Source organism: Mustela nigripes, chromosome 12 (genome assembly GCF_022355385.1).
Source record: "Mustela nigripes isolate SB6536 chromosome 12, MUSNIG.SB6536, whole genome shotgun sequence".
In the NCBI taxonomy this organism is placed as follows: domain Eukaryota; kingdom Metazoa; phylum Chordata; class Mammalia; order Carnivora; family Mustelidae; genus Mustela; species Mustela nigripes.
This window is the reverse complement of record NC_081568.1, coordinates 67741906-67758753: the sequence shown is the minus strand read 5'-3', so window position 1 is coordinate 67758753 and position 16848 is coordinate 67741906. Positions and strand designations below refer to the sequence as shown.

Here is a 16848-nt window from a genome sequence, read left to right as displayed (position 1 = left end):
TTGTTGGTGCGCTCTCTCCTTGTTCTCTATCCTGTGTTTCATTTTGGTTGTTATAGGGGCTTTCCTGTGATTCTGATCCCCAGAATTCCTGGTCACCCGGAATTCCTACCAAGGTTTCTAGAACAAAACAGAGAAAGCCAGCATGTCTCAGGCAACATTTACGTTCTACAAGACAATGACACCTAGCTGAACATTCCCCAGTACATTCATACCACGTGAGCATGTTTTTCTGCAAATGTTTATTTAGAAAGATTTTTAAGAAATTTCAAGCCATTGTATCTGCTGCAGTTTTCTTTAGGTGAAAAATGTGCAAACAGTCACTATGAAAACCAAGATGCAGGCAACAAGGAGCAAAATCAGACCTATACGACAGTATTTTGAATGCTTTTCTTGTTCCTCTTCCTTTTTCAATAAGGTATCAAAACCAGGCGTGTACATGTCTCCCAACCAAAACCGTAGGTCATTAGGATTTTCCTAAAAAGAAAACAAAATTACGTAGGAGAATAGGATCAATCAGTAACCAGTGTTTCAGACTTACTGACACTGCAGAACTGCTGATTTTTCATCAGCAACGGCTTGCAGCTGAGGTGCCCGCCCTCTCTCTGCCTCTCTAGTCTCAGTGAACTTTAAGCCAGCTTTGGGGGTCAGTAGCGCCCTGCTGGGTGCAGAAGGGGCACACACACAGGGAGCTGGGCAAATGCTGGTGATGGCAAAACAATTCCTCCACCGTATTGCTACCATTTAAACTTCCTGGTCTTAAAAAGCTAGTAAAATAAAATTTGTATGGACTATGCAGAAGGATAGATAATCTTGCAATTCCTTGTCTGCTTGACTTGTATCCTTCACATATTTTGTGCCCTCGTCAAAGTCAAGTCTAATGCCTACAATCCTTAGGAAGAACTTCCATAATTCCAGACGCCTCTTACATTCTGCTCCTAATTAGCCCTGGTAACTAAATGTGGGGTTTCCTTTCTCCTTTTTTATTTATAATTTAGAAAAATGGTATTGGCCAAAGGCACTTGGAGGTTTTACAGCCTGTAAGAGGTGAAAAAGTTTCAGAAAATAAGTTAGGGGCTCTGTCTGCTGGTTATGAGATGCACGGGGATGGTGAGGAAAGAAGTTGAATGTATGAAGTATAGATAGAAATTCTAATGAAGGGACGCCTGGGTGGCTCAGTTGGTTAAGCAGCTGCCTTCGGCTCAGGTCATGATCCCAGGGTCCTGGGATCGAGTCCCACATCGGGCTCCTTGCTCGGCAGGGAGCCTGCTTCTCCCTCTGCCTCTGCCTGCCTCTCTGTCTGCCTGTGCTCCCTCGCTCTCTCTCCCTCTGTCTCTGACAAATAAATAAAATCTTAAAAAAAAAAAAAAGAAATTCTAATGAAAACTAAAGCTATGACTTTCAGAAGCATCCCTCAAAAGAGTGCTCATGAGGTCTGCAAAGGCTCTGAGGGAAACTCTATGTGTGGCGGATGGATGGGGAGGGAACAGTCCCCAGGTTCAGTGACGCAATGCCCACACTGTATCCCTATTTGCTCTTCTGAAACAGAGCTTGTGGAATTTGCCAACAGAAATATTACTCATTGCCAATGATGTTCAATCTCCTTAGCTTACATCCAAACACTTTTTAAGTATTTTCCTGTTATTCTATTAGTTAAATTGTAGTGACAATGGCACCACACTATTTATTGTTCTGACAATCTCTCTTACTTTCTGGAATTTGTGCTTTTTTTCCTGTTACTCCAGACGGAAGAGCCTCCCCACACATGCCAACCATCGGTATCTTTTGGAATTCTATCCATTCTTCCTAAATTAACTCTTTTCGTGATGTCTTTTTATAATCCAGTGTGATTTTGTCCTCCTTTTAAGTCTGCATAGCCCTTTCTGTTATTATTACAACATCATCCTCTTCTTTTATTTTGTTCTATAATTATGGTTTTGTTACTCTGATCAGTTAGATGGACTTTTTGGTGCAGGGACAGTAATACTCATCTTCACAACCCTTTTGCCATTCAGGTAAACGATAAAGAGTAGAGACGAGCCTCTGTCACACGGTCAAGAAATATTTGTGAAATAGAACAATACATGCTTTCCTAATTGTAGAAAGTGACTTTTTAAGCAGCCTAAGTGTCCATCAAAAGATGTATGGATAAAGATATGATATATAATGAGATATTATTCAGCCATAAAAAGAAATGAAATCTTGCCATTGGCAAAGACATGGATGGAGCTAGAGAGTAATTTAATGCTAAGCAAAATAAGTCAGAGAAAGACAAATACCGTATGATTCCACTCATGTGGAAATAAGCAAAGGAAAGAGAGCAAATAAGCAAAGGAAAGAGAGAAGGAGCGAGAGGGGGAGAGAGGGAGAGAGAGAGAGAGGCCAAGAAACAGACTCTTTTTTTTTTTTTTTTTTAAACAGACTTTTAACTAACTATAGAGGACAGAGGGAAGGGAGCTGGGGAATGTGAAAGCCAGATAGAGATTAAGGAGCACACTTTTCATGATGAGCCCTGGGTGAATTGTTGAATCACTATATTGTGCACCTGAAATGAATACAAGACTGTACTTTAACCACATTGGAATTAAAATAAAAACTTAATTTAAAAAAAAAAAAGAAAGAAAAAGGAAAAAAAAACTAACTAATTTCTTAGAGGACCTGACCTTCAGACTCGTGATAGGAACAAAACAAAACAAAACAAAACAAAACCAAAAAACCCCTAGAAGATTATTGTTGCTATGGGGGAACATCTGTTATGGAAACTTCTTTGGAAAAGAGGCTACATTAAGGAGGAGATATGTTCAATCTACTAGGACGTTAAAGAGCCTCAAAGACTCTGGACAAGATATTTCAAGAGTGCACATTCGGGATTTTTAAAAGTATCAGATTTTAAGGGGACACGATATTGTCTCCCTTGCGACAGAAAAAACTCTTCAGGTGCTTAACATATGGGACTCAGAGCAGATACACCTTAAATGAAGTGTATGCAGAAAAAGTCAGGCCTCCCTGACCTCAGGGCAGGCAGAGGCAAGCCAAAGCTGGGGAGGAATCTGGTCCACTCAGAAAACAGAGGGCCATTCTCCTTGCTTTGCAGGTATTTCTAGATTTTCTATGTGATAGATGACACCAGGGGGAGAAAAAGAAAACAAAGAAAAACTGAAGTTGGGTTTAAGCTGGGTGAATGAGTTCATTGCATACTTTTCCTGTGTTGAAATGTTTTTGTTTTGTTTTGTTACTGAGACACAGGAAAAGGTCCAAAATGTAAATCTGTAATCTTAAATCACTGAGTGGGCTTGGAATACCATGACCCTTGATGAGAACTGTTTTGTCCCATGCCTAAGAGCATCGAATAGTTTTGAATCAATGTAGGTAAGGGAATTCTTGAGTCTTCATGAAATAAATGCTCACAAAACTAGGGGAAAACATACATAATCTGGTAAATCAATTTTCAAAAACCTTTAACCTTCTAGGTAAATCTTTCTGTGTCTCATCATTTCTTTCTCTCTACACCAGAGAGATGACAGTAATTGCTGACATAGTAAAACTAAGAACAAATCCATAGGAGAGAGAAAGGGATGCCAGGAGCCAAAAGGACCTCAACTCTAGAGATCTGGGTCTAGTGAAGAGTACTTGTCACCTTAATATTCATTTTTTTTTTTTTTAAGATTTTATTTATTTATTTGACAGAGAGAAATCACAAGTAGTCAGAGAGGCAGGCAGAGAGAGAGAGAGGGAAGCAGGCTCCCCGCTGAGCAGAGAGCCCGATGGGGGACTTGATCCCAGGACCCTGAGATCATGACCTGAGCCGAAGGCAGTGGCTTAACCCACTGAGCCACCCAGGCGCCCAATATTCATTTTTTTTTTTAAAGGAATATTTGACAGAACTTCATCAATTGAAGGAAGTGATTCTTTGGTTTGAGTACCTTTAGATGCCCAGAAAGGTTTGTGTGCAGGGAATGCCTGTCATATTCCTCAACCGTCCACGAGGGATGCTTTTTTCTTTCTTCCATAGCTTCCTCCAAACTTAGGTCACCATAGAGTGGGTTATTCTTCAGAACTGATGACAAGGATGGTGGGGGATGGTCCACAGCAGCAACACCCTCTGGCCCGGATCTCCTCATTCGCTGAGCAGAAATGGTCTTCTTTTCTCTCTGTTAGGAGACACAGTGACAAGCCTTCTCTTACCAATGGGCCATGGGCAGCAGAGGATGAAATGCGAAATAATGGCCCCTGAAAATCTGCTGATTCTGCCTGGAAACCCAACAGATGAGGATAATGAATGAGGAAAGGATCTAGGATCTAGTCTGACCTAGAATCCTGCCATTAATTGAGTGTTTTTCTTTGCACGTGATCTTGTTCAACCTCAGTGATCATTCATTCAAATGCTCTTTTATAACTACAGAGAAAGAACATTGTTCTTTAATTCAAATAGCAGAATTCTGAACAAAGCCAGTTTTTTCCCAGCTCACTTGCATTGATATTTAATGACATTTTGCTTCTATTTGTGCATTGCATGACTGATAAAAAATAATATTTAATGTTGCTGTATTAATCCAGCAAAGTCAAGATTAAAAGGCATTTTATAGATACGCCTTGGCTTTCACAAAAACTCTATCGGGACTCCTATTTCAGACAGCTTGGAGGACAGAACAGCATCGTACTCCTTTATGTGTCTACACACCAGCTGGCTAGTAGATGGCTCTAATATTGACTTTCAGATTTTTAAAAAATATTTTTTTACTGAAGCCAAATTTACATGCAGAAAAGTACACATATAAATATATAGCTCAATAAGAGAGAGGACATTACCAGCACACATCCTGTTCCCTTCCAAAACCCTTTCCCTCTCCCTGCCCAAGGGCAACCAGTATCTCAAATTTAACAGCATAGGGTAGTTGTGTTTTTCTTGTGTCTGATTTGACCTTCAGGGTTTTACTTTGGTTGTTTTTGTTTGTTTGTTTTTGTTTTTCTGACTATAAAATTATTATGGAAGTAGAAAAATCTAGCTTTAAAATGTGTTCATTGGCTGAATAAAATTAAGAAGAAACAAAAAGCTTACAGATTAATGCCTCAGTTATCATGGAGCATCAAGGAAAAGAATTCCACATAAGTTAATTTTCAGAAAACTTAGACTTACCATAATGGTGACACATTTCATGAATTTACAGCAATTTATAAACACACATTTCAATAATAATCAATAATATTCAATACACGTGTTTCAATTAATATTCTTCTGAGTCATATTTATGAACATCAAGACACTGATTTGCTCAGCACATATAGGTCACATTAAATATGTATTTAAGTAAGCTAGGTTGTGAACTAATACTATATACAGTTTTCTTCTGAAATGGCTGATAAACAAACAAACAAAAAAAGCATCTAGATCAAACCATTCACATTCTCTTTGACCTTAGTTTTCCCTAATTTTCTTAACCTGTCTATTTTTTACATACTTAGAGGTCAAGTTGAAGATCTTCTCTGAATTTACTACGTTGTTGGTCCATTTAAAATCAATTTATATTCTTCAATACTGAAATTTGCAATGAAATAATACATCATCTTGACTTAGCATTTGTCTTTAAGATGGATAGCCTCATAAAAATGTTTCTGAATTGAGAAAAAACAATTTGATATGAAAATTAGATCATTTCAGCTTAGCATAATTCTGACTCAAGGTTTTTCTTCAAGGCTAGCCATCTTTGATCATCTTTGAGAGGGATAATTCTTCAGACATTGACAAATTTGCTTTGTCAGTTTTCTTGTCTGCTAGCCCATTCCTTGAGCTTCTTAAATAAGAAAGCTCTATAAATGAGGAAAATACAGTTTTGGGGAGGTCAGGAAAAAAATAACAGAATCTATTAGAATGTATAAAGACCTTGAATATCTAAAAGGTATAAGATAACAAAATAATTTTAATAACTAATAATTCAGAGCTATTGTCTAAAAATAATATTCAAGCCCTTAATTCTAAAGCACATTGCTGAAAGTCTGAGGTTATCCCACTATATGATGCCATTTATGTTTTGTGTTGCATGACAACTTCATGTCTGAAAAACATGTGAAGAGAAAATTCATAGAATATCTTTGCTAAAGATCTGATGACAGGATAAGAAACAAGGTTCATTTATATTTTGGTAATATTTTTCAAATACCTTAAGAAAGAAAAAAAAGCATGTATTTGAGTCTAACTCTTGATACCACATTCTGGATAGATCACATTTACGAAAGAAAAACTCAAAAATAATTCTATTATTTTAGTCATATAAACTCTAAAATAACTTGTATTTTACAATATTTAAGGAAAGTAACACTTTAAAGTTTACCTAGACTTTTCTGTGTTGACTGTTACCTTGTCTCCATTTATCTTTAATATCTTTTAGTCATTATTTATGTCATTTACATACAAGTAAACTATCATTCAGTAAAAGGAGTGAATTAGAATGCATATTGAGACAAACAAAAATTTAGACTACAGAATTAACAAGCCAATAAAGAAAAAAACCTCTAAAAAATGTACTTCAGGAAAAAAACCTTAATAATAAAAGTAAAGATTAATATGTAAAAAGAAATGTGGAGCAAAAGAAAAGAAAAGAAACAAAGAAAGAGAATTGATAAATATTTATCTTAGATAAATCTATCTAACCAAGAATGAATTTTATAGTAAAATAGAGACAATAATTACTAATTTGTGAGTTTTAAAATAAGGGACAATTAAATTACTGGACTGTAAAATTGACAGAGATATTTTTGATTAGAATATTTTAAGAAATCGTGTCAGAGTATAGAAATATTACTAAAAATAGAGAAAGAATATATAGTTTCTAAATCAGTAAAGCAGATAAAGGAAAAAGATAAAGGAAACTTGATCTTAAGACAATAAAACTAGAAGCAAAGAATAGGGGGAACCTCAGGAAAACAGAAAAATTTTAGAAATCATCATGTTAAATGTTAATAAACTAAACCTTCTATTTTAATGACAGAGATTGTCAGATGAGATTTTTAAAATTAAATTATGTGATATTTACAAGAAGAATACCTGAAATATAAGCACTCAAAGAATGAGAGTGAAAGAACATGAGAAGATATACTGGCAAATATAGAAGAAATGAGAGCTCTGTATTGTGGTGATGGATACTTATGAATTTCATTCTCCCCTCCTGAGGATAAAGGATGACTGGTTTTGCCAGTCTGGCTTGAAGTTACAATGGGGCCAGCTCTTTCCTAGTTGGTGATGTATGGATAAAAGTAACAGAAACCACCATGGAACCTGGTCCCTGAAATGTCCCACAGTGTTTTAGGCTTACTTTCCTCATTTCCATTTTTGTGTCACTATGAAGCAAGGATTCTGTGATGGCAGAACTACAGGATGAAATAACTTGATGCTCAGGGTTACTTCTTGGAAAAGAGCTGCTCCTAAAATCCACTTGCCTTTCTCAGACTTTTCATGAGCAAGCAATTTATTTTATTTTGGAGTGCCTGGTGTGGCTCAGTCAATTAAGTGTCCAACTTTTGATTTTGGCTCAGGTCATGAACTCAGGGTCCTGGGATTGAGCCCAGCTTCAGACTATGAGCTCAGCAGGGGGTGTGCTTAAAGATTCTCTCTCTCCCTCTGCCCCTCCCCCTGCGTGCACACACTCTCTCTAATAAATAAACGGATCTTTAAAAAAATATTTTGTTTTTAGTTAGTGATATTTTGTGAGGATATGTGTCATCACAGCATAGCCTGCCTTATCCTCTCTAATACAAAAAGTAGTATATCTTAAAATTCCAAATATGGGATGATAAAATCATGAGCAGCTGGAATGATGGTTATTAATATCTTATAGGGAAAAAAATTGGCATACATGCCATCTGTCATATTTGGGAACCCAATCACCTGTAGCTCTAGAAGAGATTCTTATAAATAATCAGAACATTTACATATATGTAATGACATTACAATTATCAGAACATTAATATGATACAAGAAAGAGATGAGATTAGAGATTAGAGAAAGAACCAGACAGTAGGAAAAAAGAAATGAAAGAGAGTAGAGAGGACCTAGAAATTCAATGCCTACTATGTTTCTACTGTTGAAAATCTACTTGTAGACCCTAACACTAAAACACAGAATTAATTTAAAAAAAGAAAGCATTGGGCAAAATATGCCTATTGCAATTTCTCAATCAAATAAAGTGACTCAAGAAAAAGATCACGTTAAGCTGTGCTTTCATAACTCTTATCCTTGAGAGCTTCTACGTGGTTGTCACTGACTCTAAAAATACAGAAATGGAGGCAGAAAACCAAGATATTAAAGCCTTTTGGAGAGTTATGTCTTCAAAGACTTTGGGTTGTGTTCACTAACATAAAAATTTGACTGTAAGTAGTCAGTCAGGTCAGATAAGATTACATTAATAAATAATTTCCTAAATTCTGTAAGAAATATATGACCAAAGAAACCGCATGCCTATACCTAAAAGCTTTTGAATGTTTAGAATTAACCACAAAACAGAACAAAAGAAAGCAGTGATAATAATCCTAGATTTCTAAATTTCCTTGAGTAGGAGTAAACTTTGAAGCCTATTCTTTTTTTTTTTTTTAAAGGTTTTTAAAAATTTTATTTATTTGTCATAGAGAAGCGAGAACAAGCACAGGCAGACAGAGTGGCAGGCAGAGGCAGAGGGAGAAGCAGGCTCCCTGCCAAGCAAGGAGCCCGATGTGGGACTCGATCCCAGGACTCTGGGATCATGACCTGAGCCCAAGGCAGCCGCTTAACCAACTGAGCCACCCAGGCATCCCTTGAAGCCTATTCTTGAAGAAGGGTCTACTTCTGATGTGGCAAAAGAGAACAGTGAACAAGGGGATGCTTCCTAGAGGGTGGAATCAAGGACTATATAGAACAGTGCCTCAAAAGTTATTCTAAAAAGCAGAACTGTGGCCTAATCAATCTTCCACACCTTCAAGGAAGGAGTCCACATAAACTATTCCCATGAGACCTCAGAATTACTTTGGAAGAGTGACTGCCATGTCTCTATTTTATTTATTGATCTATTTATTTTATCTATTATTTATTAAAGGTTTTATTTATTTGTTTTTGTGTGAGAGAGAGAGCTGACAAGTGTGGGGGGAGGGGCAGAAGGAGAAGCAGACTCCCTGCCAAGCAGGGAGCCCAACATGGGACTTGATCCTAGGACCCTGAAATCATGTTCTGAGCCAAAGGCAGACACTTAACTGACTGAACCACCCAGGAGCCTGTGACTGCAATGCCTTTAATTTTTCCCATTCAGAAAGGAAGAATTTATAGATACAAAATAAATATTTATATATAATATATAATAATATTATTATAATCATATATTCATATAATATAAAATATATATTTATAAATATACAAATTTATGTAACTATACATCATATATTTACATAATATGTAAATTATATAACATGTATTATATAAATATATATGTATATCCTTTGTTAATTAAAAAAATATGTATATATATATGATAAAAAAGGATATACATATATCCTTTGTTAATTAACATCTCATGTATTATTTGCCCCAGGGGTACAGGTCTGTGAATCATCAGTCTTACACTCACCATAGCACATACCCTCCCCAGTGTCCATAACCTAGCAAACCTATCCCTTGTCCCCCACCCCCCAGCAACACTCAATTTGTTTTCTAAGATTAAGGGTCTCTTATATATACAATTGTTAGTGGTAGCTGAAGTTATGTTGTGGATACAAACATCTTTGTTTTCCCATTTTCTAGAAGAATTTGACAATAATAGGAATGATTCATTTTCAAGACTCTCTGGTAGAAGTTGACTACAATACTCAATTGGCCTGGTATTTTTTGATTTTTGTGCAATTGGGATAGATTTAAAACTACTGATTCCATAGTAAAATGATTACAGATTTATTAACAATTTCTGTTTTTCTTTAAGTTTCCTATGCTATGTGGGAAACTACCCAGTTGCATGTAAAGTTTTCAAATTCCTCTCAAAATTCCTCTCATTATCCGTATGTTACATTTCTTAATTGCTGCTATTCTTTTTTTTGAAATATTTTTTATTTATTTATCTGACAGACAGAGATCACAAGTAGGCAGAGAGGCAGGCAGAGAGAGAGAGAGGAAGGAAGCAGGCTCCCTGATGAGCAGAGAGCCCGATATGGGGCTCCATTCTAGGACCCTGAGCCAAAGACAGAGGTTTAACTCACTGAGCCACCCAGGCACCCCTCTGCTATTCTTTACTTGTGTTTCCTTTAAGTTTCTAGCCCTGTGGATGTCTTTTTTTTTTCTAAGCAGCATTGCCAGAGGTGTTTTCTGTCTTTCTGGCCCTTCCAGAGAAATAGCTTTCAACATCATTCATCTGCTTCATTGTGTATTTGTTTTTTTCTTTTGTACTATGTATTGATTTCTATGTTTTTTTAAATTTTATTTAAATTGCAGTTAACATACAGGCTAGTTTTCCCTACTTCTATCTTCATTGTCTCTTATTACCTCATTAATTTTCTCATTCTGCTTTTATCATGCAAACATATACTTCTATTGTAGTCTCTCAAAATACCATTTCAGCTCCTGGCAACAATTTTACAAATGTAGCATTTTTCATTTTCATCTTGTTCTACATCCTTTTTTTTTTTTTTTAAAGATTTTATTTATTTATTTGACTGACAGAGAGATCACAAGTAGGCACAGAGGCAGGCAAAGAGAGAGGTAGAAGCAGGCTCCCCGCTGAGCAGAGAGCCAGATGTGGGGCTCGATCCCCGGTCCCTGGGATCATGACCTGAGCTGAAGGCAGAGGCTTTAACCCACTGAGCCACCCAGGCGCCCCCTGTCCTACATTCTTAATTTCCATTATTGTTTCCTTAAAGTGTGTGTTTTAGTTTTCTACAATATGTCATACTTTAACTTTTTGATATTGATATATAAATTTCTAACTAAGTTGATTGTGTTCAAACAGCATGATTCATGTAATACTGAGTCTTTGAAATTTACTTTAGAGTCTAGCACATCAATTTTTGTATATATGCAGTATATATGTTAAAAATTAATGTTTTCAATTGTTCAGTATATATCACTTAATTGAACTTAATTTTATTGCTCAAATCCTTTTTATCTTTAGTAATTGTTTTGTCTGCTTGATAAAAATAACATGCATAAATTTTTCCTTGTAAATATCTCCAGTTTTGCCTTACAAAGATTGAGACTATTAGATGCATGTAAGTTTAGAATTATTATATTTTACTAATGATACCTACTTTTATTCATTTCATAGCAATCCTCTGTATCTAACAAAGTCTTTTACCTAAAATCCATTTTGTCTTCCATATATATATATATATATATATATATTATGAAATATGATTTAAAATGTTCTAGTCTTAGGAGCACAAAGCTTTATCAATATTTAGATATAAACCTAATCAACTTTATGAAAACTTCAATGTGGAGAATTATAAGACATCGTTGAAGGTTCATAGGAAGTACTGAAGAAATGAAAAAGATACATCATCTTTATGAATTGGGAGAATCAAGATCATAAAGATTACCATTTTCCCCCAATTTGATCTGCACATGCAATAAAATTGCTTTCATAATCATAATGCAAATATGGCATTTTATTTATCTATTACTATAAAATTACTATATCTATAAATTTTTAATTATTTATTATCTATTACTCAGTACAAACAAATTTGTGGTCCCCAATGACTACAGTATTTCTGTTTCTGAAGTACTAGAATGGCTATCTTTATAAAACATAGATTGGATTGCGCGATCTTCTTGCTTAAAAATTTTACCAGGCCCTCAAAATTTTCAGGATAAAATTTAAAATCTCAGACAACAAATCCCAAGCTTTTGTGGTCTGACCCGGGCCTCTCATGAATTTGGTTTCTTGCCTATCTCTCCACCTACCCAGGACTCTGGAGTCCCATACAAGCTTTTGTAACACTGATGGTGTCCTTCATAAAGGCTTCAGCGCCAGAGGCATTTGGGTCTGGTCTGAGAACAGTACAGTGGGACAATTTTGGTGTTGTTTCTGGCCGCACACTGTCTAAGGCTAAATTCCAGACCCCACTGGAGATTTTGTAAACTGCATAAATTTAGACTAACTTGATACATCATGTTCTGACACTTGCACGTAAACCCCTGAGCAACAGAACAATGCCCTTCAGTCTACTTCCTAGATAATAATTTAAGTGCCTCAAAGGTTCTATATAGCATTTCCCCAAATACAGGATTAAAAATGGGAGAGTATTGTGTATGCAGGGCTGTTCTTTTCAGAATAGTAAGTGGAGGATTAGGAATAGAGACATTTTTAGAGAAGGCACGATGGATCTCATGGACCTGTCCAGAGTCAGATTGCTAAAATGTACAATCATAGCCTCAAAACAAAAACAACAGCCAAAAAACAAACAAAACAAAAGAAAACACAGCCCAAAAACACCCAAAAGAAAAAAACTGAGATAGAAGAGACGTTAAAATTTACAGGGAAAAGTTAGCTATTAAGACTTAAAAAAAAAAAAAAAAAAAGAAAAGGCAAGGAAAGTTGATTAAGGAATAAACCCAGGAAATAACACTGTCTAGAAATCTAGAAATCAAGGGAAGAGCAATCTCTTGTCCTTGGCCTTTTGGTCCAGCTCACAGGTTTAGCACCAAATGCTCCTGGAAACCAGGAAAAGATAAAATAAAGAGATTCGTCTGAAAAGATTACGAAGTCTAACTGCTAATCAAAAAAAAAAAAAAAAAAAAAAGTCAGGGGGACACTACATTATCTGAAAAAACATATTTTATCACTTAAACTAAAAAAAAAAAAGTTTGCCTTTTCCTTTTATTATCTCATTTTATACAGGGATTGGCAGAAATATTTGGAATACAATTCCAAATGCCTTCATCAGATACATGCCCCAAATTATTTTAACAACCAGAAACATTAGATTTTGGTGAACGTTTGTTCATTGCACTGAGATGAAATTTACGGTGAAACTTCTTTACTCCTCTAGTGAAAGAATTTAAGAAAAGTATAAATACAGTGAGATCAGGAAATACATGCTCGTTCTCTCCCCCTGCAAACTCCAGTGACCTGTGTGTTTGCACAGCGTGGAATCCAGTATCTGGGGCTGCTGGCAAGCATGAGAACAAGGGCTCACTTTTCTATATGCCCAGAACTGCCTCTGCATATAAAAATGGTTGACAGAACTTCTTCTGGAAATGGAATGTGAATTTTTAAAGAAGCTTTGAGAGATAAATCATGGATAGAAATATGATGCATGTATTGAGGAATTCAACTTCACATTTGAATTATAGGATATGAGTTTTAACTGCTGAGTTACCACTAATATTGAAGGCAATGGTTGGAGGCTAAGTCCTTTGACAGTCTCTGAGGTGGTCTGAAGCCCAAACACCAGGCATCTGGGTGGTGCAAGACCCCAGGATAAACTGACACAACTCTGAAGTCTGTGCGGATTTCGTGTGAATATAAAATCTACCGCTTGAGTTATGGTTTGACAGATGTATTTACTATATTCCCTAATACCACCGCCCCCCATCTGCACTATAAATTAAAAAATGCAAGTAGTATTATCTACTGTTTTTCAAAAAATCTAAGGAAAGGATAATTTCAACACAATTTGGAATACTGTCAAATAATAAAAATAATACACATTTCTTAAACTTTTATAGGAAACCTTTTCTCTGAGTTGTTTTAACCTCATATTATTTTTATTCATTCTCAATTTTAAACAGATATGTAAAATTAATATTATACTAATTTTTCAAGTAGATACATTGAGGCATAAACAAAATAAAGGCGATAATACATGTCTCTTAAAGGGGCTTACTATGAATTTGAAGCAAGAAACCAAGTTTCTGGGGTGCCTGGGTGGCTCCAGTTGGTTAAGTGTCTGCCTTTGGCTCAGGTCATGATCCCAGGATCCTGGGATTGAGCCCCATGTGGGGCTCCCTACTCCCTGGGAAGCCTGCTTCTCCCTCCCTGCCCCCACTCCTGCTCTCTCTGTCACTCTGCCACATGTGCACTCTAATAAATAAAATATTAAAAAGAAAAAGGAAATCAAGTTTCTCATCCCTTTATTCAATGCTCTTCCCATTGGCTTAATGTATCCCCAACAGAATGAGGACTGTAAATGAAGAACTTTTGACAGCTGCCACCTTATGCACGCCTAACACCTCAATACACCAGGTACACTCACTACAGTCACTTAAAACTTTCATATATCTTTTTATTTTAGATTTATATTTTAGCCAACAAATATAACACTCCTGAATTTTAAGTTCATCCATGGAAAGAAGAATTACTTCTTCTAGTAGTAAATATAAATCGTACCTAGTCCTAATTTGGGTCATGCCTAACAAACTATCAGAATTTATAAGATTTATTTCCCCCCATACTATGCATCATTTCAACAGTAAGTTGGCCTTTATTCTGTCATTTAACATTTTTTTTAAGAGTAAAAGGAAAACTAAATTTAGTAAGTTTATATACAGTTTACACTTACCAATAACCATATCTAAAGACACAAGAAGCAGATTTTTACCTTGGGTGAATACTTCAGCTCATCAGGGCCTACCTGTTGAAGGAGATTCCCCTTAAAAATCGGATGCATTTTATTGAGGTTTAGGAACAACATTCAACAGAGCTTTAAACTGTAAAGATTCCCATGAAGGAAATAGGTCAACTCCAGTACCAAACAAAAGACAGACTGATGTGTTCCAAGCTCAAAGGAATTTACTGGATACGTTTTCTTTTGACTAAACTTCATAGCCTAGGAGGGCCAAGGTTTTCTGAATTGATTTTTGAATCATCCTGTTCCATGATATTAACAACAAGGAAGGAAAAGGAAGAATTTCACCACATTTAAGTTAAAATAGGAAAACCATAACCGAAAAGGTGTGTACAGGTTTGGCAGGGGGAGAGTTTTAAAGATTACAAAGGGGAAGGATGCGAAATATTTTACAACGGCAGTTGTCCTAGCAGGCTGCCTGATGAGGGAAATAAATTAAAACCCTTATAGGTGGAGGAAACACTTACATAATCATTTGAGTGTACTTGGTTTTGAATGATCTCATGATAAAGGTCCCGAGGAGCCCACAAACACACCACAAAGGAGTCACTTTACACCAGGACTCATGAGTAGCAACTGTTTCTTAAAAGAAAACAAATTTCTGTTCAGGGAATTTGAACCACTCCAAAGGGTTTAATGACTTGCAGGGGTTTGTAGGTCAGTCACATCTGTTCTGAAATGAAATGCTTCTTCCTGTTTCTAAATTGACTAACCCTTAACCCCATTAGCCTCCACATCTCAAAACAGAGATGATTCCTGTTTCATGGGCTGTCCAACAGTCAGGGCCCTTATGTTTATTCCAGCACATGGAACTCATCAGCTTTATTCTTCTTGTTCCATCAGCAAAGTAAAGGAAGGTGCAAAAGAAGAAAGCAACAAATAAAGTCTGCATGGGGTTTGACAATTCTGATCATTACGTCTTGTATCTGTGGAAGAGTATCTAAGACAAGAGCCAGCACCTTTCCAAGGAGGAGAGCTCCTCGTATTTTCCTTTCCTGAAGTCATTAGATAACCACTGTTGTGCTGAGTGTTCTCTGCGTGAAATGAAAGGGAGTCAGTCTAAGAGGGGCAAAAGGGAGTTCCCTGGTTGCCTCAGAGGCTGTGTATGAGTCCCCAGTGTGAGCATGGGCTGCTTTGTGCGTAAAATACACCAGAAGATAGAGGTATGGCTGTTCCCCAGAGTCTAATTCGCAAATGTAACAAGTGGTTTGAAAAATCCTGAAGAAAAGAAGTAAAATGAAAAGTAGGCACTAAAATGAGGACAGGCCGAAAAGCAAATGCTTAGAGAAAAATGAATGGTAGGGGGAATTCACATATTTTATAAAGTGATAAGGGACTTTCCTGATGCTAAGGAAGAAAGACCTTTTTTATGTTGCAGGCGTGAGCTGCTACCTTATGCCATGTTCCCTACAGACTTTTTTTTTTGTACAAATAATGAAATGGTAGCTAGGGAGAAAGAAACGAGCCCCGCCCCACGTGCTTCATCTCCCGGATTTTACCTGTGAGTACACAAGGTTTTGCCAGTGCTGCGCAGCAGGGTAATTCCCCCCCGGAAACCTTGCCAGGCTGGCTTGAAGAAGAGCTGAGCTCCTCATGAAAGACTTCACGTCGAGCTGCAGGAATTTGTCAGGATGGTTGTTGTTTGGCAAAACGGAGAGATCCATGTTCCCCTTCTTCTGCGGCGGAAAACAAAGGAAGTGAGGCTGCTCTTGCCAGACTGGTCCATTATTAATGAGCCCGAGGACGCTCCAACTGGCATCTGAAACCAGGTCTCTCAGCTACACTGGGAGCCAGTCTTGAAATGATATATCAACACACAAGAACAATGCAGCATGCTGCCTTGCCTTTCACACCACACACACACACACACACACACACACACACACACACACACCTGCATTCACAGTGCTTAAATGGGACAGATAGGGCTACACTCATCGAACTTAACAAAATGCCAAAATTCGCTATATAGCACTAAACATTTCTCTGTACAGCATCAGAAAGGGCAGTTCAAGAGGAGCTATTCTCTGGATAAAGGAGACTGCCAGCATTTCCGTGTCATAGTCCATAATTGGAGACCATGAAATATCACCTGTAAGGGAGCGATTACTTAGTTTTTCTCTCTGAACGTCACCGAGCTCACCAGCTGGCTTGGCCCCGGCCCATGCAGTCTCCCATGTGACATTTAGGATCTTGTTTCTTCTCTTGTTTGGACTCCCAGAGTCTCAGGCTCATGTGAAACCTGAACATGTTTAGGTTGTCAGCTTTGGTCTG

At 36.9% G+C, this 16848-nt stretch overlaps 1 protein-coding gene across 1 annotated transcript; it reads right to left on the bottom strand.

The window, feature by feature from the left end:
* Positions 1-294: 294 nt before the first annotated feature.
* MINAR2 (membrane integral NOTCH2 associated receptor 2) lies at positions 295-16238 on the bottom strand. The gene is made up of 3 exons (XM_059416584.1): positions 16074-16238; positions 3921-4148; positions 295-474 (listed from the first exon to the last, which is right to left on the bottom strand). Exons 1-3 carry the CDS (start codon positions 16236-16238, stop codon positions 295-297), a joined length of 573 nt encoding a protein of 190 aa, XP_059272567.1.
* Between the last annotated feature and the right edge of the window lie 610 nt (positions 16239-16848).

Excerpts from the sequence above, each read along its gene's own strand:
- MINAR2 (XM_059416584.1), bottom strand. The coding sequence starts at position 16,238 with ATGGATCTCTCCGTTTTGCCAAACAACAACCATCCTGACAAATTCCTG. Across the intron at positions 4,149-16,073 it reads AAAACCTTGTGTACTCACAG|AGAGAAAAGAAGACCATTTC; the intron begins GTAAAATCCGGG and ends GTCTCCTAACAG. Across the intron at positions 475-3,920 it reads ACCTTTCTGGGCATCTAAAG|GAAAATCCTAATGACCTACG; the intron begins GTACTCAAACCA and ends TTTTCTTTTTAG.